The 26,759-nt window shown below is 45.3% G+C and overlaps 1 protein-coding gene across 2 annotated transcripts in view; it reads left to right on the top strand.

Moving 5' to 3' along the window:
• The first annotated feature begins 5,609 nt into the window (after positions 1–5,609).
• Positions 5,610–26,759, top strand: part of CRISPLD2 (cysteine rich secretory protein LCCL domain containing 2) — a 32,925-nt gene continuing 11,775 nt past the window's right edge. The window contains exons 1-10 of one of the 2 annotated variants that reach the window (XM_071756601.1): positions 5,610–5,723; positions 6,527–6,808; positions 10,940–11,269; positions 16,648–16,766; positions 18,808–18,940; positions 19,053–19,168; positions 21,990–22,090; positions 23,566–23,718; positions 24,571–24,631; positions 25,214–25,280. In XM_071756601.1, coding sequence (XP_071612702.1) covers positions 11,027–11,269; positions 16,648–16,766; positions 18,808–18,940; positions 19,053–19,168; positions 21,990–22,090; positions 23,566–23,718; positions 24,571–24,631; positions 25,214–25,280 — 993 coding nt within the window. In that variant the 5' untranslated portion in view covers positions 5,610–5,723; positions 6,527–6,808; positions 10,940–11,026. Of the gene's footprint in view, positions 5,724–6,526; positions 6,809–8,216; positions 8,452–10,939; positions 11,270–16,647; positions 16,767–18,807; positions 18,941–19,052; positions 19,169–21,989; positions 22,091–23,565; positions 23,719–24,570; positions 24,632–25,213; positions 25,281–26,759 lie in introns of those variants that run through there. The other variant, XM_071756602.1, reaches the window with a different exon arrangement.

Below are 26,759 nucleotides of genomic sequence, written 5' to 3'. Positions count from 1 at the left end.
TGATAATCAGGTCCTTGCAATCAACTTTGAATTTTACAGGAGATGATGAGGGGATGGTGACTTTTCACCCACAGCACTCAAAAAATTTTGGGTGCACATTTGTGGCTAAGACACCAGGTATGTTTTGTAGAAACAAGTTGGACCCTGTGGTGCTGGTCTGCTCCTCTAAATGGTGGTGGATTTTCTAGCAAAAAGCTCCTACTAGTTAGTTTCCTTAACCAGTAGTGGGTGGGCTTGTAATAGAGTTGCCTGGAAATTACAAGTATAATAAAATCGTTGCATATTTTATTTGAGGGGATGGTAGCTGTTTGCCAGCAGCCCTAAAAGGCCTTCCCAGCACTTGGGAATGTGCATGGAAAAGAATTCAACTTTTTGCTATCTGAAATCTTGCCTTTTGTTCTCTTTTTTTGGAAAAGAAACATGTTTTTTCTCTGTCTTCTCGTGAATAATGAGCTGAGTCTTCTCTGTTAGAGGGCACTCATTGCCTTCAGAAATGAGTCTTTGACCTGGAGCTGACACCTCTTTGTGATGAGTGGAGTCCAGCATGGCAGAAATAGCCTTAAAAAAAGGAGTAAAGTGAAGAAAAAAAAAAAAAAGAGGAAACTAAAAAACCAAAATGTTGAGAAAGAGTTGGTGCACAATCAGTGAGGTTTTAAGTGATCACTGTGCTTGTGCTTCTGCTGAGGTTTGCTTGGAGCTGCTGCACACATGATAAATATTAAAGTGTTTAAATTGCAGTTTCATCACCTAATACAGTTTTACCCAATAGTGGCTTGATCCTAAGAACATCCTATTTTATATTTTTTGCTATTGGGAGGGGTTTTTTGGTGTTAAGATGCATGGTTCTCTGTTCCTTTGCAGCTGTGGAACCTCCAAGTGCTTTCCCTGTGTGCTCTGCGTTTATCACCAGGTGTGAAAAAAAGAGAAAATTAATTTATCTCAGCACTCAAGTTCTGGTATACAACTTAAACCTTTCCTGTGCATAAAAGACCTGTGTAGACATCATAAAAATGGTCAGGATCGGGGAAGACTGTGGGAGGAGCTCCTGCTGCAAAAAAAAAATATAAAAAAATGCAGCTCAGTCTGCATCAACACATGGACACATGAGCTCTGCATGATGTGAGCAGGTTACAAGTGTTATTTACTATTTTAAAGAAATAGCAATGAGTAATGGCCAGTTCAAAAAGCAAGTGTTGAAATCCTCTCTTAGTACGAAATGGAAGTTTTTCAGATGCTTTTAATTTTTTTTTATTTTTTTCACTAAGAATATTACAAATACACTTGCTGCTAAAATACGCCTTCTGCAGTGTATTGCTCAAAAAAGAAAAGAAAAAAAAAAAAAGTAAAAAGTGTGTGGCAATAATCTGATGTTAACACATAACCACAATTTTTATTTTCTATATTGAGCTCCTCCCAGTGTTGCAAAACCAGGATTTTGTAGCCTTTTGTTTGTTTGTGATTATGTAAAAGAAAGAAAACTAAGCAAGATAAACAACCCCACCACCCCCCTTTCCCCTACTTTATAAAATCTGATGGTCATTTTTTGATGTTTAAACCAGGTTTTAAGAAATACTTTTTTAAAAACACACATTTAGACCTAAACTTTTCAAAGCTAGAAACTTTGGATGTGCCAAAGACTCTTAGAAAAAAAAAAAAATCTTACACCATAAATCAGATCAATGTTGAGGGATGATTTGATGGGCTGGAGGAGAACCCTTGTCTGAAGTACAAGGTATTTGGGGGTGGGGAGAGGTCGTGTGGTTTTTAATGAAGAAATTATCTGTTTTCTACAATATTCTCCCCAGAAGATGTCTCCCAAGGAGGGCTGCAGCAGAGGGCAGTGGTGGCACACGTCAGATTCCTGATCTTCCAGCTCTGAATTTGCTGCCAAAATTCCTTCCCGGACATCAGGGAGCTCCCGGGTTGTCAGTGAAGGGGTTTTTATCTTCCTAAATCTGCTATAAATCTCTCTTGTTTTGAATAGGAATGAAGAGAGTGCCTTTGACATGCAGTGGATGTTCTCAAGATGCTGGAGGATTCCTGGCACTGTGAGGTTTATTCCTAATGAATAGTTTGGAAAAGAATCTCTGTTAGCAAATAAAGCAGACGTAATAGCTGGGGTTGATTCATCTTCTCTCTTCCAGGGTGAAATCTCAGCAGATGAGTGCTGGGTTAATATTTCTGAACTGTTTCAGTCTGCAGGTCTGTACTGGTTCCTTTTATTTCAAAAATTATGTTTCAACATCTCCAGAGGTAACCAGGAAATGTGGTGAGCTGCCCAAAAAAGGTGAGAGGGGGTCAGCTGAGTTTGCTGTGGTCTGACCTTGCTGCTTGGGTGCTTATTTCCTTGCCTTTACTCTTCTCATTTTTCACCTGGGCACTGACAAACCAGTGGAGAGGCTTTGAGGAGTTTTGTGGGGAGCTGTTTCCTTGCAGATGAAACATCTGGGGAACTGCTCTTTATTTTGGAAGAGAAGCCACAACCGAACCTGGGTGGTCACAGTTCCAGGCTGCCCCAAAACAGGAGAGAGACTAAGTAGGGGTTCAGAGTGCCAAATATTAATTATATTTGGGATGAAATCTTATAAATGCTGGGCTTTAGCTCCAGTGAGCCAGGATCCTGACACTTTAATTCATTTGCTAGAGCAGCCAGCATGTGATGCCAGGGCAGTGTCATGCTGCAGCATCCAGGGACTGGAGCATCTTCACCTGAGGATGGACAAAACAGGAGGTTTTTTGGACCTCTCTACCCTGCCATCCAGCACAGATGAAGCCCAGACAGGAGGGAAAAATGTAAAACAAAGGGACTGAGGATGCAGTTTGCCCAGTTGGGAGCACAGCTGTCAGCAAGTAGCTCCCGGGCTGCTCATCTTTTCTGTGACACTTTCATTTCACACAATTCCAGCCAAGTTCCTGCATGTTTCCTATTGCCACTGGGCTTGCTCCATCCCCATTAATCCCCTTGCACTCTCCTTTCCCTGGAGCAGGAGTCAAAACCAGACAGAATCCAGAGTTAGCCCCACAGCTTTGAGGCTCTTGCCTCTTTTCCCCCTCTGCCCCTGCTCAGATTTGCTCCTCTTATTACTGAGCTGCTTATTTGAATAGGAAATAAAGGGGAATTATTTGGAAGCTGAAAATCAAGACATGCTGTCTGCCTGCTCAATTAGGAGGGAATAGTGAAATCTGTGTTTCTTTTTATTCATTGGCTATTCCATTTAAAAGCCTTCTCTCCTAATATATACTTATATATGCAGCCTGCTTTATGTGGCTTTTACCACACATGAAATGGAGACGTTATAATCAAGGGGGTAATAACCCTGAGTGATTAAAAGTCAATTTTGATTGTTTTGGCTTTGGTCAGATTGAGTGACCTAAAACTGCCAAGTTGAGACAAAATGGGAGGTATGAAAAGGCTCCTTCCAAGCTGTGCTCATCCCCAAGCTCAGCCATGCACCGTGGATGACCTGTGTGTGTGTGTATATATATATATATAAATTTTTTAAAAAATCAATTCTTTGTAAAGCAGCCAGGTTGATGGAGAAGTCAGACAGCCCAAACCATCCCACAGAGAGGTTCATTTCCCAGAGGAATGTTTGTGGAGATTACAAAATGCTGAATTTCTTTGAGATCTGGAAATAATTTATCCGTCGGTACGTGGGAATTAAAATGAGTTCATTGAATTTTCTGGTAATTGGAGTGAAAAGCACCTTCTGAGGGCCGTGAGTCAGGGCTGTGGGGTTTTTGGGGTGGCACGATGGCTCACCAGTGCTGCCCCTCATTACTGGGTGAAATGGGGAGACTGGGGGCTGCAGCATCTTCCAGCCTTCTGCAAACAGAGCAAACTCAGTGATCTGGGATGAATCAGCTGAGCAAGGAAATAAGGAGGAAGCTCCAGGGATTTTAGAGAGCAAAGCCTCCTCTTAACCCAGCCCTGTGTGGTCTTTGAGTTGCCCAGGTTGGTGGCAGCATCTGAGCCTTCCTGGGAGGGAGCTGCCCAGATTGCAGAGTTTGTTCCTAGGGTAGAAGTGCCACGTCCACATGAGGGACCATATGTTGTTGGTTCACATGTACAGGGATGGAACAAATAGAAATTCTTTGTAAATACAGCTGGGAGACTGTGGCCAGGGAGGAAAAGCAGCCAGAAAAGGTGCTGTGGCCCTACCTGGCTGCAGGACTGGGACTGAGTGGTCCCAGCTGTGACTTGGCTTAAAGTGCACAGCCCAGAAACAGTGATGGAGATACACCCCAAGTGATGAGAATCTGTTTCTTCTTTAAAAAAAAAGTCTCAGAAAAAAGGGTGTAAGAGATTAAATCAGCAGAGACATCTTGAAGCTGACTTTGGAGGGGTGGTTTTACTGTTTTTGCTGTTGGACAAGTTTGATAAATGTCATTCTGCTCTTGAGCACTGCTGGGGTTTAAACAAGCCCCTCAGCAGCAGAATATCTTGTAAGCTGCCTTCTTGTAAACAGTCAATCAAATTGGTTGGTGTTTTGCTTCAAGAAATTAATATTTAACTGCTTAGAAGAACGGAGGACTTTTTTTCCATACGAACTTCTGAGAGGGGACTAGAGTGGCTATGGAAAAATCCTTGGCACTTCAGTTGGATATACCAAAGGTGGGTGCTCCCCTGCCTCTCTGAGGGACACTGGGTCACCCCAGGTATGGGCCAGCAGATGTGCTGAGGGGTGGGATCCCCAAGGGATGGATGGTGATGCCAGGACCATCCCTAAGGGGTGGATGGTGATGCCAGGACCATCCCCAAGGGGTGGATGGTGATGCCAGGACCATCCCCAAGGGATGGATGGTGATGCCAGGACCATCCCCAAGGGGTGGATGGTGATGCCAGGACCATCCCCAAGGGGTGGATGATGATGCCAGGACCATCCCCAAGGGATGGATGGTGATGCCAGGACCATCCCCAAGGGGTGGATGGTGATGCCAGGACCATCCCCAAGGGGTGGATGGTGATGCCAGGACCATCCCCAAGGGGTGGATGGTGATGCCAGGACCATCCCCAAGGGGTGGATGGTGATGCCAGGACCATCCCTAAGGGGTGGATGGTGATGCCAGGACCATCCCTAAGGGATAGATAGTGTGCCAGGACCATTCCCAAGGGATGGATGCTGATGCCAAGACCATCCCTAACGGGTGGTTGGTGCCAGGACCATCCCCAAGGGGTGGTTGGTGTGCCAGGACCATCCCCAAGGGGTGGATGGCGATGCCAGGACCATCCCCAAGGGGTGGATGGTGATGCCAGGACCATCCCCAAGGGATGGATGATGATGCCAGGACCATCCCCAAGGGGTGGTTGGTGTGCCAGGACCATCCCCAAGGGGTGGATGGTGATGCCAAGACCATCCCTAAGGGATAGATAGTGTGCCAGGACCATCCCCAAGGGATGGATGGTGATGCCAGGACCATCCCCAAGGGATGGATGCTGATGCTCCCTCCAGCATCCTGTTGCAGGCTGGCAGCTGCTGCAGCAGAAGTGCTGGAGTACACTCATGTTGTTACTCACTGTAGCTGTTTATTTTTTTCCTGTTTACTTGAAAAGAAAAAAAAAACAACCAAGAAAACCAAGAAGTTACTTCCAGCTTGTCTTTTGCACAACCGTTTCCTTTTGCAGTGAGTAAAGCTGAGTCTCAGCAGGGTGTGTGGAATTGCAGGCACGGAGCTGGATGTGTAAGCAGAGCTGGGGCTTTTTGGGCATCTCAGCAGCAGAGGTGAGCTTTGCCCTTCTCCATTTTTTTTTTCTCTTTTCCTCATTCTCAGTGACTCCTGAAGTCCCGCCGGAGGAGGAGCCGAGCTGAACTCTTGGCAGCAAAGTGCTGAGAGGGAGAATCTCCCATTTCCATGCAAATCCCCAGCTCTGGAATAATAATAAAAAAATAATTAAAAAGAAAGGGGGTCCCATAGGGTGTCTGTCCCTGGGGGCTGCAGCCCAGTTCAGCCCCACTGCCAGAGCTGGGGACCCTGCTTTGCTGTGAGGACCCAGCAGAGCTCTCAGGACCCATTGTGGGATATTTCTGTGGGGAGCAGAGAGTTGGCTGAGAGGAGACAGCTGGCTTGAGTCTTCACAGAAACCTCCCTGTCTTAAAATCCCCTTCCTTTGAAATCCCCTTCCTTTGAAATTCCCCTCCTTTGAAATCCCCTTCCTTTGGAATCCCCCTCCCTCCTCACCGGAGCCCCTCACCGAGGCGTCGTGTTCCCCCCTGCCAACCCACCGGGCTGGGAGCTCTGCACAGAGCCAGGGCAGCAATAAACCCTTTCTATCTTCCTCTGCCTGCCCTCCTCCTTCTCCTCTCCCCCTTTCCCTCCCGGGTGTTGTGTTACAGCCTGTGGGAGGATGGTCCTCACTTGCTGAGCCCCAATGGTTATCTCCAACCACACTCCTCTGCTCCTTGCTCCTGCCTCCTTCTCTTGGTTCCTCCCTCCTTTTGGCTTGGTTTTCAGTTGGGTTTTTTTTTATTATTTATTTATTTAACTTTTTTTTTTTTTTTTTTTTTTTTAATTCTTATTACCACAGGCCTGTTGCCAAACAGGATGATCCAGGGTTGTCCTCTTTGCCTGGAGAGCATAAATACCACTGGGGAGCTCTGTGAGACTGCAGTTGGTAGGAGCTGCTGAGCCGAGCCCTCGCATTCCTCCCACCACCTAAGGCTGATTTCATCCTTCTTTTTTTTTTTTTTTTTTCTTTTTTTCCCCCTCCCCTCCTCCTTGTTTAAATATTTCAGATCTATAATTTATTTTCCACGCACGGGCTTGGAGGAGCTGCATTTTTCCTGGGGACTTGGAAATACTCGGCGAGGTAAGTGGAAGCTTTGGTCTCTGCTACTGCAATGGGATTCGAGGAGGGGGGGGAGTGAGTGTGTGTGTGTTTGTGCCAGAAATGTCTCTAATAAGAAGGCACAAGTTCAGTAACTTCTCCAAAAAGTTGCCTGCATGGTATAAAATAGCCTAATATAGCTGGAGCTTCCATTATATTTGTGCTTTGCAGAGGTTAACGCAAGCTTCATAAATATGAATCTTGAATGAATGGGAGGAGTTTGCAAATCCAGGAGTGGATTTCTACACAAATAGAAAATGTCCAAGGGATGCTGGAGCAGTTCTGGATAGCTGACTACTCATGGGCACACCTAGGCTGCTCCATTTTTCTGCTTCTCTGCTCAAAAGTCTTGTCTAAAAAGAATTCCAGTGTCTCCACATGTTGTGTCTGGTTCCAGAGGGTTTTCCGTGTGCTTTTACGTAGAAACTTCAGCTCTGTGGGAGTGGATTGGAATGGAAGATCCAGATGTTTTTCCCTGTGGCCTTAAAGATGCTGAATCTATGGGATGTTTGGTGCAGAGAATGTTCCACATGGTGTCAGGGAACTCAGGATCCTGCTTTCCTTTTGAGCACAGTTCTTCAGCGCTCAAAATGTGTTTAATAAATGGCCTGGGGTTTGTTGCCTTGAGGATTCTGTGACTTTAATTCTGGATTTCTTTGCAAAGGTTGAAAGCTGATGCCAGGCTAACTCTGCTTTGCTGTTTTAGATGCTCTGCTGGGTTCCCCAGCTACCTCTTGCTGCTTTGTCAGCTTGTTCCATGGATCACTCTGCAGGTCCCGGGATGTTTTGGGGCACAAATATCATCTGTAACCAAGGAGCAGCATTACTCACACTTTACCAGTGGGGCAGTTAAAGATCAATAGCTGTGAGGAGTAAGGTGAAGTGAGGATATAAGGAAGCAGAGTGGGCAGTGCTGCCTGCCAGCCTTCAAATGCTACCAACTCTTCTGCTTTCTGCGAAGTGCAGGCACCATCCATTGGCTGGGGAAATAGCTTTCTAAAAATATTCTTTTTTCAAAGCCTGGTGCTGCTTTGTAGCTTCTTCAGACCCCAGAAGTTGGCCTCCCTTTTGTCCCCAGTTTGGGCAGGCTCTCCAGCATCTGAGGGAGTTGGGTTCTGCTGACTCACTCCTTTCTGATGGCTCCCAGATGTTTACCTGGCACCAGCATCAAGGGCCTGATGTGCTGGAAAGGGAGGCTGTGCTCCTCTTGGCCCCTTGAAAACAACAGAGGACACTTCCTCAGCTGACTGTCAGCTGATAATTCCCTCCAAATACTCTCAACCCCCAACTCAAAGGCAAGATGATCTCAATCTTCTCCAATGAGGAGTTCCTGATGCTGCCTCAGAGCCACCACTCCGGCTCTGCAGGGCTCTCGGGCTGGCTGAGCTTCAGCACATGTCCCAGGGTTTTGTTGCACCTGGACGTGAGGATATTAAAAGAGGCAAATTGCTGGACATCTGAAATCGAGGAGAGCTTGCTGAAATGTGAGCATCTGTCTGCTGCTGTCAGTTATCCTCACCAGGGAGCTTTTTGCTCCCTATCACCTCGTTGATCACTTTCCTGCGGATGCTCAGCGCTCCCCACCTCGAGCCAAAGCAGAAGAAGGGACCCGAGTGAAGAGGATGGTAATGCCCAAGTGACCTCATTTTAGAGAAGGGCTCACAAATGGGATGATGCAGGAAAGAACTTCCCCAGGAATAATGCTCCATCTGTTGCAAGGTTTTGGCTGGATTGGGAAACCAGATGCGTTGGCTTCCCTGGGCAGCCCTGAGTGGGGCAGCTCCTCTGGGCTTTCAGATGTTACCAGCTGATTTATATATATATATATTTTTTTTTTTTTTTTTTTTTTTAATTTTTTTTCCAAGCTGCCCTTTCTGTGAGTTCAGTGTTTGCCTTAAATGGGTGGTGGATATGGGCTCCTATTTAGCAAAGGGGCAGGCAGCCAAATGCTGGGGTCTGCCTGCAGTGTATGTGAGCTGTCTGTTCCTGCCTGCTCTACCTACAGGGCAGCCTGCAGTTAAAATTGCTTCTGCTAAATGGCTGCATTGTACCCAGCCGTGGCAGAGCAGCTATTTTTAAGCTCTTCAGAAAGTGCCTCAAAGTAGGAATTGTTCCCCTGAATTTGGGTCAGACAGTCTACAGAAGCAGCAGCTTTGTTTTGCCTCCCCCTACTCCTCTCTGGAGCTGGGTTAGAAGGTTGGGCTCTTGCTTTTGGGGGGGGCAGAGGGGGTGTAGGAAATGCCAACAAAGCTGTGAAGAGGATGAGGTTTAAGTCTCCTGTCTCTCAGGTGTGCCTGGAGCTGGGAACAAGGTGTGTGTGTGTGTGTGATTTGCTCTGCAGAGTAGGAAATCAGAGTCACAAAATAGCTGGGGTTGGAAGAGACCTTAAAGCTCATCCAGTCCCAACCCCCCTTCCATGGGCAGGGACACCTCCCACCAGCCCAGGCTGCTCCAAGCCCCATCCAACCTGGGCTTGGACACTGCCAGGGATGGGGCAGCTTCTCTGGGCAGCCTGAGCCAGAATTTCCTCCTAATGTCTGACCTATATAATGAGAAGCCATCAGCTGAAGTGAGCAAATTCCAGGCCTGCATTGCTCAGCAGAGGCTTCAGTGCTCTGCCTGGAGAGAGGCAGAGGGCAGCTGGTTTTCATCCACCCTAATACAGCACAAGAAGCCTCAGGGAGGGAATTTGTTTATTTTATGTAGACAGCCAGCAAGTTTTCAGGGGTTCTCAATGGCCTCTGAGGGTGGTGAGTTTTTTGTTTATTTGCTTTTTTGGTTTTTAATTTTTTTTTGGGGGGGTTGGACAGTGTTCACCTGTGCAAAGCTGAGCCACTGCCTTCCTGATGCTGCTGGGTTTGGAGTTTGGGACTTCATGCTCAACTGCAGCTTTTCCAGCTGGGAGCTGGAAGGCTCTGCCTTGGACCATTTCCAACTCATCCAGTTTCCCCATGTCCAAATCCTGTGTCACTGGGCTGAAATGTCTTGAATAATTCTTGATGCTGTGTAGGGATTCTTTCAGCACATCTTCTACCAGTGCTCTCCAAACCAGATCCTCACCTCGTGTGTTGGAAAATGGGGGTGGGGAAGATTTCTTCCAAAATTTAGCCCTCAGGAGAAGGATACTGCACTTGCACCAGATGGTTCTTGCCCCTGATGGATTGGTTCTGCTCTGGTGGATCTTAGGTCCCACCTAAAGAGCACAAGATGCTGAGGAGCCACACGACAGCACCTCTTTCCTTCCCAGGAATTGCTCATGATCTAAATAAAAGCAGCCAAGATGCACAAAGTTCATTTGATGGAGAAGCTGAGTTGCAAGGCAGAGGGGGGAGATGAAGGGAGGAAGAGTTTGGAAATGTCAGGTTGAAAAGGAGCACCACAGAACAAGAGAGAGGATGGGGGGGGTTAAATAAAACCATTCCAAACTTGGCAAGGACCAAACTGAGAACATCTTCCTGGGCCCTGGGTGCTGACAGGTTCTGAGAGTGCATGGGAACACCTAATCTTCTGGCCAGGAGAGGCTCATCTCCTCAGCTGCCATAATTCATATTTCTGGCCACCCTCCCACACTCTGAGAACCCCCCAGGGGGTCACTGGGCAGCAGGGATTTGGGTCGGTCCCCGTTACGGTGACATTTTGCACAAACAGCCTCTGGCACGGGGTCTGGCAGCTGCTCTGCTGGAGCCTGTTGGCAGAGAGGGCCCTCTCCAAAATAGCTCTTGCTGGTGGCTGACCTCTCCAAGCTGCTTTGCTGGGAATCTGACTTTCCCTTTTTTTTTTGTTTCGTGTCCCTTCTCCTCTTTCCCAGCTGCTCTTTTGCTTCCAGTGTCTTCCCTTTGCAGCTGTGAAGGTTACTGGGAGCTGCTGGGTGACATCTGGTGACACCTGGTGACACCAACCCTTGGTGCTGTTGGTGCTGCCATGCCCAGGTGTTACCTCCTAGGGTGATGAACTGGGTCCCCATCACTCCTGCTGGTGTCCAGCTCTTCCTCTCCTTGGGGTGAATGATAATTTCTTTGACTGTGGGCATCGCTCTCAAGCACAAAGAGTGGGTGTGGGGGGTATGCACTGAGGGATTCTCTAGGACTGCTCTGATTGCCTGTTTCTCCTCAGAATTCAGACCTGCTCTGAGCCCCAGGAGTCCCTGCAAGGAGCTCTGCCTTCATCTTCACCTCCACTTCTTCTGGCTGTAGAGGAGCCATGAGTCCTGCCCTGCCCTGGCTCCTTTCTCTTGGATGTGTACTGCTCCTGACAAAGGCAGCTGAATGCTTTGTCTTGCCCAACTCGAGTCACCTGGAGAGCATTTTGAGTAAATATCAGGATGGGGAAGCTCACTCCAGATCCAAGAGAGCCATCCTGTTCTCAGACAGACAGGAGATATTGATGCTCCACAATAAACTGAGAGGTCAAGTGTACCCGGTGGCCTCTAATATGGAATACATGGTGAGTCCACCTCCTAATCCCTAACTTGATTATTTTTTTTTTATTTTTAATTTGTTCTGCTTTTCCTCCCGGTGCAAGAAGTGTACCAAATTCAGTTTTCCTGGGGCATTTTCATTCTGAACTGAACGATGCTTGAGATCATTGGACTGTTTGGGTTGGAAAGGGCCACTAATGGGTCCTCAAGTCCATCTGCTGCATAGTTTCAGGCCTGGTTCCATTATTCATAAACTTGTGTCTGGCCCAGCCCTGGATGCATCTCTAGTGATGGCAATTCCATAGCCTGCCCCAGCAGGTTCTTCCATTACCTTAATGTCATAAAAGTATCAAATTTTCCCTAGTGTTTAACCCATGTTAAGCTTTCAGATGGTTGTGACTGGTGTTTTGGGATGGCACAGGCTGCTCAGGGAAACCTCTGAGGGTTGCTTCTGCCCTTTTGTCATACACTGACCAACAGAGATGCTCTAGGTAAGCCAAACATCCATGATGCTGCTGAGAATCTGCTCAGCACCTGAGAGAACAAAGACTTGAGGAAGGTGGCTCCATCTTCAAAGAATTCCCTGGAATTAGCTTCAAAAGACTCCAGGTGTCTGTGGGTAGATGGGGGTCAGAGCTGTTGGCTTTTTGTCATTCAAGAAACCAAAATAAAAGTTTGGTCAATGTATTCTCCCACTTCAGAGGGAGAATTTTAAAGCCTGAGTATGAAATTTGCCTTTGCCATCAACAATTCAGATGAATAGTTTTTCTTCACCTGATGCCAGAGCCCCTACTCAGAGCTATTTTTGACCTGCCACCAAAATATTGCAGGGCCAGAAAATGATGTAGGTAAATAATATTTTATTATTATTATTATTATTTTGGTGCCTTTTCCCAATGTGCAAATATAATTATGACTGAAACTTGCCTGACTTCAACTGTGCTCTCCTGCTGACAGATTAAATGATTAATGATTTGTTAAGACCGTGTTTAAAAGGGTAAAAGAAATAGCACACTAGATGTAACAGAAATTGGTTTGCCAGCTGTGCTGGAATGAGTGCTGCAAATGGAAAATCCTGCCTTTTGTGGCTGTGGGGAAAAGGGAAAGAGGGAATGGGAGGACAGAGAGGAAGGACTTGTGTCCATCAGCTGGTCCTCCTTAGGTTGCCACTGCATCATCACTTGGTCAGCACTCCGGTGCCTTTTGAAGAACTGGTGCTTTGTATTTCTTTTCTAAGCTCCCACATTATCCTGCTGGGGAGGTCCTGCCAGAGAAGAGGTGACTTGATTGGTTTCCAGAAAGTAAACACAAAGCATGAGAAAGCCCAAGTGTGTTTTGGTTGGCTTGGAGGATCTGAGAGGGTTGGTGCTGCGGATGCTCCGCTGGCCGCCTGCTGGGGACGCTTCCAGCCTGGTTGCACTTTTCTGTTTGCCTTTGCTCTGTGTGCTTTTCTAGTGGGTTTTTTTCTGGCTGATTGAGGGCAAATGAAAGGGTCTTGTATGCTGTGAAGAAAGAAGCTGAGTATAAGATGGTGCTGCTTGGAAAGGCTATAAGCAGCCTTTCAGCTATTCCTGTTTACCCAACGTGACTTGGAAATGCTGCCTACATATTCTGGAGGTGAATTTCACTTTCATGCTTTGTTCTGCAGAGGACATTTCTCAGTTGGACTCGTTTAAGGGGACAGTCTGTGTTTGGTACTGTAGATAAACTTTTTTTCTTTTCACTGGTTGGTGGATAAGTGGGTACAACTTGGTCTTCTCCATCCACATCCAAACACTGCCTTGTGAAAATCTTTCCTCTCAGCTCCACCTCTGGCTCATTCAAGTGCTCTGCAGTGCAAGGGGAGCATTCCAGGAGAGGGATGGATTTTTATACTCCAGGGTGAACTTTAGTCAGTGGAGGCTGTTAATAAGAAAGCAATAACTCAGTGTGTCCCATGGCTTAGCTGGAGATCAAAAGAATGATACATAAATGTATAGGTATATGGGATAAAGGTAAAGTGAAGTGGAGAAATGAAGAGAAACATTTTTTCTGCTGGGTTTGTACAGTTAAGTGGGAGCTAGCACAGCTACTCAGGATTAATGGAAAAGGAGGGAGCAGTGTGCATTTTGCTGCATCTTCCCTGCAGAATTATCTTAACTCTATTACAACTTTCTAATCAACAGTTCCACGGTGTGTTTGGGCTTTAAAACAGCAGCCATGGCAGGGGAGAGGTGCCAAGAGCCAAACAAACTCTTTTTTTAATGAACCCAAAGTGAAAAGGACGTAATAGTTCCTAAGACATCTTGACCTTTACAGATGGCTTAGTCAGATGGCATTCAGCAGTGATGAAAGGCAGGAATCTTTGCTCTTGCCTCAAAGACAGCTGGATAAAATGAAATTGTTCTCAGTACAGATTGCTGGGAGGAAAATAGTTTGTTTTCATGTATAAGGTAGCCATCCATCCTCTAAACTGAATGGGGGTGACTTGCCCTGTTGGGATGGGGTAGGATTTCTGCTTGGGTTAGCAAATTATATCCAAGATTTTGCCAGTACATGTCAAGCCTGCACTCTTGTGCCATGACAGCAAAGGTGGGGGAAAAAAGGAGAGAAAAACCAAATCACTGGAATTTAGGTGTTTAGGGTCTAACAGACCAGTTAGGCTGAGTGAGTAGACTCCTTGTGGGGTCTATTCTTACCAAAGCTGAAACTACAAATTGTGTTTTACAGGTTTTACAGTTTACAGATGTGCCATGTGTTTTACCTGTGCTTTGAAAGACCATTACAGCTTTGCAGGAGTAAAGAGAGAAATTCCATGTGCTCCATCTTTTGGAATTGCAGACCTGAGGGCTTCCCAATCTCCCCTTGAGAAGGAAACTGAGCATGGCCCCACACTGCCCCTCTGGCTTCAGTAGTCCTCCTCGATACTGCTTTGAATATTGGCTTAAAAAAATTGCTTCCAAGCATAGCTGGGAAAAGTCTGAAATCTATTCTTTTTTTTTATTATTATTATTTTTTAAATATGTTCATTGCTCTGAAATAATTCCAGCCTCCTGACCGCATTCACGTCTGGGAAGCAAGAGGCAAAAAACTGCTGGAATTTCAATGGGATGGCTTTGTAATCCGATGCCCAGAGAAACCTCTCCACTCCTCAAGCACAGAGCCATGCAAAGGAGCTCATCCCCTCTGGCCTGTCGAGGATCTTTTGTCCCGGTTCATTTCTTTTCTCCTCAGGCACCAAAGGAAGATGTAACTCGTACAGTTCCCAGCCCTTTCCATTTAATTGCTCCCAATGTCTCTGGGTTAAATCAGGAGGTTTGGAGCCTTTGAATGATGCTCTGCTAGAAAGTCCCAGCAGCACACAACATCTTGGGGGAGTTTCTGTGGCTTTCTGGGTTGGATGGGGAGGTGGATTGTGGCTGCTCACTGCCTGGTGCAGAAAGCAGGAGGCCACAAAAAAGTTGGGTATTTATTCGGGCCCCATTGCAATCGGCTGCCTGAGCAGAGAGGTTGGAAAATGGGTCGGATCCCAGGCACTTTCAAGGAGCTGGAGAAGGCTGAGATGGAAAATGGTTTTGCTGCCTCTGTCAGAGCTGTGTCCAGGGCTTTGCAGGCTGACACGGATTTGCTCGGCCACCAGTCAGCTCCAAGCCAAACTGGTGAGCTCAGAGCAGCCCTGGGATGTTGTTGGAATTTGGGTTGCTGAGCATGCTTAATGATAAGCTGTTCTCAGAGGTCTGGGCTCTTAGCTCAGTCAGATGAGCTCATGTTTGCCTTAGGAAGATAGTGTAGACACACCAAGTTCCAGGAGACACGGTGTTTTCCTTTCCTCTTAGCCAGGGACATGTGGTCCCTCCCCATCTCAGTTAGAGTTGCCTGAGACTGTCTTCAGATACTTACTCAGAAGGAGCATTTGATGTTTTTTCAGAGAGCCTAACTTCCCTCTGGGCCTTCAAATGGGGCTCTGATGGGTCCTATGATGTGTCTGAGAGCAGGACTTGCTTTTCTTCTGGAGAATCCAGGACTTGGAAAGACCAGCTGGTCGTGATGGTAAATGTCCAGAGAGGACATCATCTTGTGCTGGCACATGAATGGGCTGGAGACACATTACAAGACCTTTCTTCTCTTTGGTTTTATTTGTAGGAATGTGCTGTAATATTTTAATCCCAATGAATTATCCTCTAAGGACTGCTCTGAATAGGCCAGCTGTCAGGAATTACACAATGAATTCAGGGCACTCTTTGCTGGGTCCAGCAAGTCTGGCCTTTAAAACAAATACACTCCTGGGCAGTGGAGCCACTGAAGCCTGCTTTCCTCTTTGCCTTTGTGTGGGGTTTGAGCTCTCCTTTGGCTCACAGCTGAGTGACATTCAGTGAGGACTGATCTCACCCCAACATCCATCCCCCAGTGGGAACATAAATGGGATTTGTCATTTATGGAATCATCAGATCCTTTTGGTCGGAAAAAAAAAAAATCCTTTAAGACCAAGTCCAACCGTTAAGCCAACACTGCCAAATCCACAACCAAACTGTGTCCTTAAATGCCACATCTCCACAGCTTTTAAATACCTCCAGGGATGGTGACTCCATCACTTCCCTGGGCAGCCTGTTCCAGGGCCTGACAACCCTTTCAGTAAAGAAATTGTTCCTAATATCCAAGCTAAACCTACCCCTGGAGCAATTTGAGGCCAGAAACTCTAAACTTCTACCCTGATTCCTTTTTCAGTGGGAGTGATATTATATATATTAACAGCTCTGGGACTTTGCCACCTCTGGTAAATTTGGCTGGATCCCTCAGTGGACTCTGCAGTTTCTCTGGAAGGAGAAGAGGTGGAACAAGGAGTCTCAGCCCCACACCTGTAGTTCAAGGTGTTGGGCCAAAAATTCCCACCTGTGATGGTACTGAGGGCACAGAGTGTTGGAGCTGGAGTTGCCCTTGGTAGGAAAACCAGGACATGTCCTGGTAGTGAGGACCATGGATGGAAAATTGTGCTGGAGTGTGAGAAACCTTGCAAGGAAGCACTGGGATCTCTGCCCTTGATGGCTTCGGGGTTTTTTTTTAAAGACAGATCAGAAGGACATCTATGGAGAATGTCTTGTTGTGACTTAGGGTGATGTCCAGATGGGTTCTTGAGCTCTGTTGTCTGCTGACCTATCCAAAATATTCCATAAGCAGAGTGAGATCAAGCATGAGGAATAATGCAGCCTTACTGACCCTTTGTCATGGCACCAGAGGACATCTGGAGAAAAACTTTCTTTTAGTACACCAGCAAAATGTTCTGGTTTCACCCAGAGCAGCCAGACACCAGGCAGGACCTGTCATTTAGTGTCTTTTTCTCCTCTGATTGCTTTTGGTTGGGTCTCTTGATGAAATAGACTTGAAGGTGACAAACTGCCCTGTTCTTTTCTCTCCCCACCCACTGCAGACCTGGGATGATGAGCTGGAAAAATCAGCCCATGCTTGGGCTCAGCAGTGCATCTGGGACCATGGACCCAGTGACCTCATCAGATCAATTGGGCAGAACTTGGCTGTTCACTGGGGCAGGTAAGAGCTGGGGTGCTACAAGAAATTTATGGATCTTCCTCTAGAGCCAGATGGAAAGTTTTACCTTGCTGATGCTCAACAGGGCACTGGGGAGCCAGGAGAAAAGGTGAGGAGCAAGAATTTGGTGTTGCTGTACTGAAAAGGTCCATGGGATGGCATCTGCAGCCACCTTCAGCATCCTGTTCCAAAGAAACCAACACTGAGGGGGATTTTTCCATGTCCTGGATCTCTGTGATGTTCCTCAGGTCACTCTTAGTCCTTGGGGACAACTGCTGCAGAAGGAGCCACAACCCTTGCTCCTAAATCTGCTCTTTCAGGGGGGTTCTGGCATCATCCTGAGAACCAGCTGGAAGCTGAAGTTTCCCAGGAACAATGTTTGGACTCTGCAAGTTCAGAACCCATTGCTGTAAACTTTTTAATTCTCTCTTGCTGTAACGCCCATAAAGATTCACCCAGCTCCTAAGTTCTCTTGACTGAAACCAGTTTGCAGGTTTGTTTTTTTTTTCTTTAACCTCCTGGGGAAATTTTTAACCTGGAGCTGTTAATCCAGCTAGGAAAGCTGAGTCTAGGGCTTCCAAATGGATTTGCCATGGTGAAACTTGTTCCTTTTGAAGCCCCTCTTGTTAAGCCTGTTTTAGGTTCAACTTGCTTTGTACAACCAACATTTTCTATGTGCTCAGGAGCCCCAAAGGGTGGGAATGCAGTTATGGATGTTGTAAATCAGGTAGAACTTGGGTAAAACAATGGAAATTTGCATGTGTCAAATTGGCCTGATATAAAATTTGGACCTGTTTGTGTTGGCAGAATTAAATAATGATTGGAAAGTAAAGTGGTTAATCCATCAGAGACAAAGTTCAAAGATTGGGCTGTTCTTGGCTCACTTTCAAGCATCAAAGATGGCCATGGGTTACTGGTGGAGGTAGCTCCAATCTTCCTCCCTTTACAGTCACTGAGAGGAAAAATAAATCAGATTTATCTCAATTTTTGCTCAGGAACAGGCCTTAACTTGATTGCCTCAATTTCCTATCCCATTAAAAAAAAAAAAAAAAAAATTCGGATTCGGAAAGTATTCACTTAATGACATCATGAGATTATGAGATTAGAAGTAGTTTCAAAGCACTAATGAATGCCTTTTAATGAAGAGTTGGCTGAGAGAACAAACTCCAGTTGGTAATGATATCATTTGTATTTTGTGTGAGCAATAAAAAGCAGTGGGTTTGAAGCTCTGCTTTGAACTTCAGGACACTCTGCAGCTTCCTCTGGTTGCTCACTGCCCACCCAGCACACAAAAAATGGGTTTCTACAGGTGGTGTCAACACCATTTTTGTTCCCCCAAAGTTGCACAAAGTGGCATCAGTGCTGCAACCAACCCCAGGGTCAGGTGCAGAGGTTGCACCAAGGGCACCCAGCCCAGACTCTTGGAATAAAAGTTGGGATGTGTGTGAAGGACACCAACAACTCTGTGCTAAGGCTTGGTGGGATGGGGGTGTGAAAAATCCCACTCATTTCAAAAGGTCTGGCAGGATCCCCTGCTCACCTACTTCCAGATTTAGCAAATGGCCTGGTGGTAAAATAGGTACCTGATGGCTTTTGGTTTGAGATGGTTGGGAAACCTTAACTTGTGTTTGCTTTCAAAATACAACTTTCTGCCCAACTCCAAGTTTTTTTTGTAGTTGTGTGGAAAAGTCAGGAGGACATTTCAGGTCAGCAGCACTTGAAGTGCATGTCAAACCTATAAATAATACAGGAAGTCAAACTGGGCTGTGAATCTTAGGGAAAAAAAGGTCATCTTTAACGTTTTCAATGAGTTGTTTTTTTTTTTTTTTTCCTGTTTGCCAGACCATGTTACCAAGCTCTTTAAGCAACACCTCCTCAGTGAATGGAACTTGCCCTGAGAAACCTTTATACAAAAACTAAAACAACACTTGTGTTATAAAAATCTGAGCTTACAGTTTTGCAGGACGGGGTTGGTTGGTTGTTTTTTTTTTTTTTAAAGCTTCTAACTAGAACTTTGTGACTGAAGCTGCTTTTGCTCTTTCAGGTATCGGTCTCCAGCTTTCCATGTGCAGTCTTGGTATGATGAAGTTAAAGATTACACATACCCATATCCTCACGAGTGCAACCCATGGTGTCCAGAGAGGTGCACGGGTTCCATGTGCACACATTACACCCAGGTCAGAGAGGCTGAAGAGCTTTGGGATTTCTGCCCTTCCACATCCCCCCCTCCACCTCCCCACACACCCATGGTTGGGAACCCTGCTGATTTTTCCATCATTGCTCTTGCAGATAGTCTGGGCCACAACCAACAGGATTGGGTGTGCTGTGAACCTCTGCAAGAAGATGAATGTCTGGGGAGAAATCTGGGAGGATGCTGTCTACCTGGTCTGCAACTACTCACCTAAGTAAGGAAGGGATGAGCTGGGTTGGTTCCAGCTTCCCCAAAACTTGCAGGTTGTTTAACCAAGCCCCAGGAGCTGGAGAAGAGAATTCAGGCAGTCTGGTTGTGGCTTTAAATTTTCTCTTTAGACACCAGCATGAGGCTGGGTCAAAACTTTTGAGCCTGGAAAACTGAATGAGGGGCCAGGCCAGAGCTCTGGTGTTCCTGCCATGGGTAGGAGGAGCAGGAGATGGCTATGATGGAGCTGGGGAGAGCTGCCAAGCCAGGCTTGCTCATTCCCTGCTCCTGGGAGGGGATGAGGTGGTGGTACCCAGCCAGGTATCAAGACATATTTTTACCTCCCTCCCCCTGCAAAATTCTGCTGGGTTGACCCCACCTCTGCTCTATGCAAAGCCAGTCCTGCACTGGTCACTGCTGGGAGTGAATTGAGCTGGCACTTGCTGTGAGGAGAGAAATCCCAGACCTGATGAGCTCCCCATGGCTTAAAAAAAAAAAAAAAAAAAAAAAAAAAAAAAAAAAAAAAAATTAGCTAAATCCTGACTGACGCAGTGAACTCGATGCTTTGATTTAATTTCAAGATTAAAAGCACATTTCTTGACTGCTACGTCCAGGAGAAGTTTCCTCCCTGGCCATGGCAGTTGATATTTTCTGCTTTTAGTGGCTAATAGGAGAAACATTCCCACTCCAAGCCCTGGGTGATTTAAATCTTAGCAACAAAATGAAATCACTGTAGGTGAATGGAGTGGCTTGGAGAGCACCTGAGTTCTGGAGATCCCAGAGCAGAATCGTGCAGAGAAAAAAAAGATGCTCAGAGCTTGCAGCTCTCTGTAAATAAATAGATTGTAGCAGAATCCAGGCAGAGCCCTGCAGGTGGGTTTTCTAAGCCCAGTTGGCTGCTGAGAACATGATGCTTGTGGCTTGGTGGGGTTTAATACCCTGCTCCTCATCCAGGATCATCCTGTGTCCCGTGGAGCTCTCTGGGCTATTTGCACATCATCCATTCTGGGCTGCTGGATGGACAAATCTTTTCTTTCTTTCTTCCTTGCTTCCTTGCTTCCTTGCTTTCTTGCTTTCTCTTCTTTTTCTCCTCTTCTTTCTCCTCTTCTTTCTCCTCTTCTTTTTCTCCTCTTCTTTTTCTCCTCTTCTTTCTCCTCTTCTTTCTCCTCTTCTTTCTCCTCTTCTTTCTCCTCTTCTTTCTCCTCTTCTTTTTCTCCTCTTCTTTTTCTCCTCTTCTTTCTCCTCTTCTTTCTCCTCTTCTTTCTCCTCTTCTTTCTCCTCTTCTTTCTCCTCTTCTTTCTCCTCTTCTTTCTCCTCTTCTTTCTCCTCTTCTTTCTCCTCTTCTTTCTCCTCTTCTTTCTCCTCTTCTTTCTCCTCTTCTTTCTCCTCTTCTTTCTCCTCTTCTTTCTCCTCTTCTTTCTCCTCTTCTTTCTCCTCTTCTTTCTCCTCTTCTTTCTCCTCTTCTTTCTCCTCTTCTTTCTCCTCTTCTTTCTCCTCTTCTTTCTCCTCTTCTTTCTCCTCTTCTTTCTCCTCTTCTTTCTCCTCTTCTTTCTCCTCTTCTTTCTCCTCTTCTTTCTCCTCTTCTTTCTCCTCTTCTTTCTCCTCTTCTTTCTCTTCTTTCTCTTCTTCTTTCTCTTTCTCTTCTTTCTCTTCTTTCTCTTCTTCTTTCTCTTTCTCTTCTTTCTCTTCTTTCTCTTCTTTCTCTTCTTCTTTCTCTTTCTCTTCTTTCTCTTCTTTCTCTTCTTTCTCTTCTTTCTCTTCTTTCTCTTCTTTCTCTTCTTTCTCTTCTTTCTCTTCTTTCTCTTCTTTCTCTTCTTTCTCTTCTTTCTCTTCTTTCTCTTCTTTCTCTTCTTTCTCTTCTTTCTCTTCTTTCTCTTCTTTCTCTTCTTTCTCTTCTTTCTCTTCTTTTCTCTCTGGCATTGGTGCACATTTTCCTCACCCAGCCTTGCAGATGGGGAGAGCTGAAGAAGCAATAATCCAAGGGTTTGTAGCCATGGGCTGAACTTATTCCTTCAACCTTCTCAGCCCTTAAGGTCTGCAGTACAGAGGGCCAGAAAAGCCTTTTGTTTCTGGGTCGTTTCTAGAGGAAAATGCAGTAATCCATTGATTTACCTCTGTTGACATAAGATCACAGTGTTTATTTAAGGAAAAACCCTAAAAATGTCATCTTTGGAGGTGAAATGAGGAGGAACATTCTTCTTCCAAGGCTTTCAGGGGGTGGTTGTTTAGTCTTTGCTTAGTTGCTCTGGGGCCAGGGTGATGTTTCTGTGGCCTCAAAGGCAAAAGTGGGGACTTGAAGCTGTCCAGGATGGGTGAGGAGGGAATGCAAACTCCTGCTCTGCTTCCCAAAGGAGCTGGCACAGGGAGGGGGGGGGGTGTGTGTATTCCTGGTGGTTTTCTTTTTGGGAAAAGTTCCAGGGGGAAAATGGAGCAGCTTTGAAATGGTAAGAGCTGTGCACCAGCCTACCCCATGTGTTGCAGGAGTTGGTGGGGGACTTGGGGCTCTGCTTGAACATGAGAGATGAAAGAAAGCATCAGGAAAATGGGAAGCAGCAGGCAAGGAGCCCTGAGCCCACCAAGGCACCATAAGGATGGAAAGAGTGGGAACAGGCAATCCTTGCCCTATTTACAGCACCCTGTTCCAAGGATGAGGACACCAGAAGCACCCTTTTTCCCTTATCCCTTAGTGCCAGGTGGTCTTGGGGGCTTGGATGGGTATTTAGGTGTCTGCTGGGTATTTATTTAGGTGTCTGCTGGGGAGCTAAGTGTCTAAGGGGTATTTCTTTGGGTGTCTGGCTGATGGGGGTGTGTTGGTCCCACGCTTGTAGGGGCAACTGGATTGGAGAAGCCCCATACAAGACCGGACGCCCTTGCTCTGAGTGCCCACCCAGCTATGGAGGAGGCTGCCAGAACAACCTCTGCTACAAAGGTACAGGGAATAGGGAGGGTGTCTGGGGCAACCCCCTGGGTGAGAGCTTTAATCAGAAGCTTTATGCACCTTTTAATCAGCCACCTTTAATATCTCAACCTCATGGCACGTGGTGGATGGGTGAAACAAAAAAAAAACCTAAAAATCCAGAGCTCGGATTCAGGGATTTTTTTTTTCCCCCGGTGAAAACGAGAAGGAGAACTCAGATGGGGGGAAAAGCAGCTCTGAGCTTCCATGGTTTTGGCTCAGGAGCTCTGGTGGGATTTTTAAAGGCTAGCAGGAGCCATCCCATCCTTGCAGGGTTTGTGTGGGAAGGGAATGTTCTCCGGTGCTTCCCAGAGGCGATGTGGGTGGGCAGAGCTTGGCTGTCTGCCCCACTCCTTCAGGGGCTGGGGATGGAGCTTTTCCCTCTCTCCCCACCTTGGTTTTCACGACTGCAAAACGAGTACAGTGATTCCTGTCTCTTGGAGGGGATGGTGGATGGTTTTTCCTCACATGGGGAGTTTTCTAAAAATCCATCCTTCACCCTGAAGCCTCCAGCCCGGCAGCAGCGTTATCCTCCAGCACTTGGGGGATCTTTTGGGGTCATGCATTGAGGGCATTTTTCTTCTCCAAGGTGTTTTTCTTGATGCAGAAACTGGGCTCTTAGGAACAGGCAGGTTCCCAGGAGACCTTATTTTGCTGCAGGGTTGCATTTCTCATTTTTCAGCCTGGGTCCAGGGGAGGTCATGGCATTGCAGGTGGGCTGGAGAGGGGAGGGGATACCCTGGTGGTGGAAAACCCTCTTGAACATCCATCCATCATCCCTGTGTTTACACTGCTCCTCCTCCTCATTGCTGGGGAGAGCACTGCAGGGTTTTGGGGAGGACCAGCCAAGTGAAAATGACTTTTTCTGGCAGCTTTTCCCAGATCCCTTTGCCCAGCTGCAACAGTGGGCAGCTTGTTCTCCATCAAAGGGTACAGCCAGGGATGAACCTGCCACGGATGCAAGAGCCAGGATTGTGTTGTAGCAGGACCCAGGTTTTCCCAGAGGACTGGATGAAGCTGTGCTGAAGGGGGGATGGTTTGGAGAAGCAAAGCCAGGGGGGATGAGAAAAGCTTTCAGCCACCTTCCCAAACTACTGGGGCCCTCTTTTAGCACCTGCCCTTCAGCAAATTTGTGTTGTCCTTCAGCAAGAAAGAGCTGAGTGGGAAACAGAAGAAGAAATAGCATTTTTTATTCACCCCCAATTAGAGGGGATCATTCCAAAACTTCATCTTGAGGTGCTCTAAATGCTGCTTTGTGTGCAGAGGAGCAGGAGAGGAGAAGTTTTCCCCTTCTGGTATCCCCTGCGGTGCCTTTCAGGGCCAGTTTTGAGTTTCCAACTATTTCAGAGCAGATCCTCCTCAAACCAAACCACCTCCCATCCAAAGATGAACTTGTCCCACTTCCCCACCAGTGCCTGTATTTATTTTTAATCCCTTCTTCCAACAAGATTACAGGTACCAAGATCCCATCATCGCTGAGACAGATGAGACAAATGAAGTGGAGATTTCACAGGAGCAAAAGCCAGTAAAGTTCTACCCTCCAGAACCCAGGGCCAACAAACCCATCAAGCCCAAGAAAATCACCCCAGAAACCTATATGAGTAAGAAAACCTCTTTCTTTTCCAGTTCCTTAGAAGTTTTGAAGGGCTTCTATGGGAAAAGGTGTGGAAATCCAGGAGAAGGCTCAGGGGAAAAATAACTGGGAGGATGTTTGAGTCGGGGAGGGGGGGGGGAAGGGGATCTGTGCAAAAATTCAGGGTTAATTATTGCAGAAACAGAGCTTTCAAAAGCCACCTCTGCCTTATGCACCTCAGCCTGCAATTATTTGTTCTTTTGAAACATCTCAAAAAGGAGTGATGAACCCAATGGCCCCAGATCAGCAATCACTTCAGGAAATTCTACTTTTATTTCTCATTTTCAGTGTTCCACATCCAGCACTCACCCTCTTTGCAGCATATATTTTTTTATTTTTTATTTTGCTTCCTTTTTATTTCTTGCTTGGGAAGGTCTCTGAAGTTATTTGTGGAGCTGGTAGTGCTTCCTCAGTTGTTTTTTTAATCACTATTAATTAAAAAGGACTTATTGTGAAAACAAGGTGAGGCAAGCCAACACATCCTTTTCAAGTTTATCTGCCAGCATCTGGAGAGGCTGTAATTAAATGAAGAATGAGAGCTCTGGTTGCAGACCTCTGGCTGTAAATCAAAGCTTTCAGCTGTCAGATGTTTCTACCTTGCAAATATTTCCAAAGGCACCTGTCTCAGGTGAGCAGCTACAGCAGCACAAACTCCTCCAGGCTGGGTTGGTCTGTGATAAAATCTTATTTTGCTGCACCAAAGACCTCCTGGAAAGATGCATGGTGGGCTGCTCAGCTCTGGAGTTCAAGGGCAGGCTGTGGCTGACTCTTTCCTTTTTAAAGTATTTAGTTTTAATTTTATTTTTTTTTTTCTCTCCAGCACAAGTCATTACGTGTGAAACCAAGATGAGAGACAAATGCAGAGGCTCAACATGCAACAGGTAAAGTTTTATTGATGCCACTTGGAGTGCTGCAGGGAAAAAAAAGGGGCCTAAAAATTCACCACTATGTATTTTTTGCGATCTCTTTTTTTTTTAAAAAAAAAATCCCTTCATTTCTCTTCTTATAAAAACCTTCAAGCCCAGCAGTAAGGTGACTCAGTTAATTTTATTCAGCCATGATGACCCACAGTTTCAGGTGTCCAAAATAGTTTAATACATTTTGGCAGAGTCATTTTGGAGCCTTTTTCATGCATTCCACTGCTCTCCAAGCCAGACCAATAATTCATAGCTTGTCCCCTCCCAGCCAGTCCAGAACTTCTGGTTAAGGTTTCTGCAAAGAACAGGACAGTTTATCACTTGGAGATAAACCAAATCCACAGAATCTAAATATTGGTCAGGCTTTTAAGGAGGGTGGGGAAACTGTTTTAAAAAAAGTAGCTATTTTGCAATCTTGTTTTTTTTTTTTTTTTAAATGGGAGAGTTACGTGAAATGAATGGAATGACCATTAAATGAAATGGAGTCAAAGTCTGTTTTTCTTGAATTGTTTTTTTGCCACCCTCAAAGATATATATCTTTACTAGGTATCTGTGCCCAGCTGGCTGCTTGTACAGTAAAGGAAAGATCTTTGGAACATTTTATTATGAGAGTGTAAGTACCTTTTAATAGCTCATGGATGTAATTTGTGGGGAGGCAGCAATAGTAACAGGAATGGGAAATGCCAACAATTCTACTGAAATTTGGCTTCTTGTATGCTCCACTTATGGGGCTGTATAAATTGGTGCTAATAAAGATGAGCTCTATTTTCTGCATGGTACTGAGGAAAAAAACCAAGTTTTTTGGAAAAGCAAAGTGGCTCCAGAGAGGATTTTCTCATGAATGCCCTTAAAGTGCAATGAAAGCCATGGAAAGTGAGAGATGGAGACCAATCCACAGCTCTTGCAAAGATTTCTTCAGCTGCTGTGCTGAACAGAAAGTTTTATCCAAAAAAACCCTACTCTTAAATGTTGTAACTGAGTAATATTTTGAGCTGATTTGCTGGGTTTTGAATTAGCAGGATAATTTCCAAGCAAAGCAGGGCACTGGTTTTCCAGCAAAACTACTTTTGGGGTGAAGAAAGGTTGAAGCTAAAAGGGTTTTTGTGTAAGGGAATGTTTGCTTTCCCCATTCTCACTCCTGGTGCACAACTCCATCACCTGCTCTGCAGCTTCTGAGACTGGGGACAGCCAAGTGGTTTCAGCAGGAGTATTTTGGGTTTGAATATTTTATGGAGAATTAAAAGTATTTTATACTGGGTGTTAATTTCCAGTGCTGCTTTTTCTTCTAAATTGTGTCTAAATGTATGGGTTTGTTGTTTAAAAACAGCTTGCCATGCAGCCCAGCATTGCCTAAAATAATAATAATAATGAATGGGTAAGAGTAGGAGTTAAAAGTAAGAATAAAGAATAAAGAATAAAGAATAAAGAATAAAGAATAAAGAATAAGAGCAAGAATAAGAATAGGAGTAAGAATAAGATTAAGAGTAAGAATAAAGAATAGGAGTAAGAATAAGAATAAAGAATGAGACTAAGAATAAGGGAGAATAAAGAATAAGAGTAGGAATAAGAGTAGGAATAAGAGTAGGAATAAGAGTAAGAATAAGAATAAGATTAAGAGTAAGAATAAGAATAAGATTAAGAGTAAGAATAAGAATAAGATTAAGAGTAAGAATAAGAATGAGTAAGAATAAGAGTAAGATTAAGAGTAAGATTAAGATTAAGATTAAGATTAAGATTAAGATTAAGATTAAGAGTAAGAGTAAGAGTAAGAGTAAGAGTAAGAGTAAGATTAAGAGTAAGATTAATAATAAGAATAAGATTAAGAGTAAGATTAAGAGTAAGATTAAGAGTAAGATTAAGAGTAAGATTAAGAGTAAGATTAAGAGTAAGATTAAGAGTAAGATTAATAATAAGAATAAGAGTAAGAGTAAGAGTAAGAATAAAGAATAAGAATAAAGAATAAGAATAAAGAATAAGAATAAAGAGTAAAGAATAAAGAGTAAAGAATAAAAATTAAAGCATAAAGAATAAAAGCTGTGTTGGGAGAGTAAGATTTAATGACCAGATTCCAAAAGAGTGTACTCAGCTTATT

Source organism: Heliangelus exortis, chromosome 13 (assembly GCF_036169615.1).
Source record: "Heliangelus exortis chromosome 13, bHelExo1.hap1, whole genome shotgun sequence".
Taxonomy (NCBI): domain Eukaryota; kingdom Metazoa; phylum Chordata; class Aves; order Apodiformes; family Trochilidae; genus Heliangelus; species Heliangelus exortis.
The sequence above is the reverse complement of the archived record's forward strand: the minus strand, read 5'-3'. Positions and strand labels throughout refer to the sequence as shown.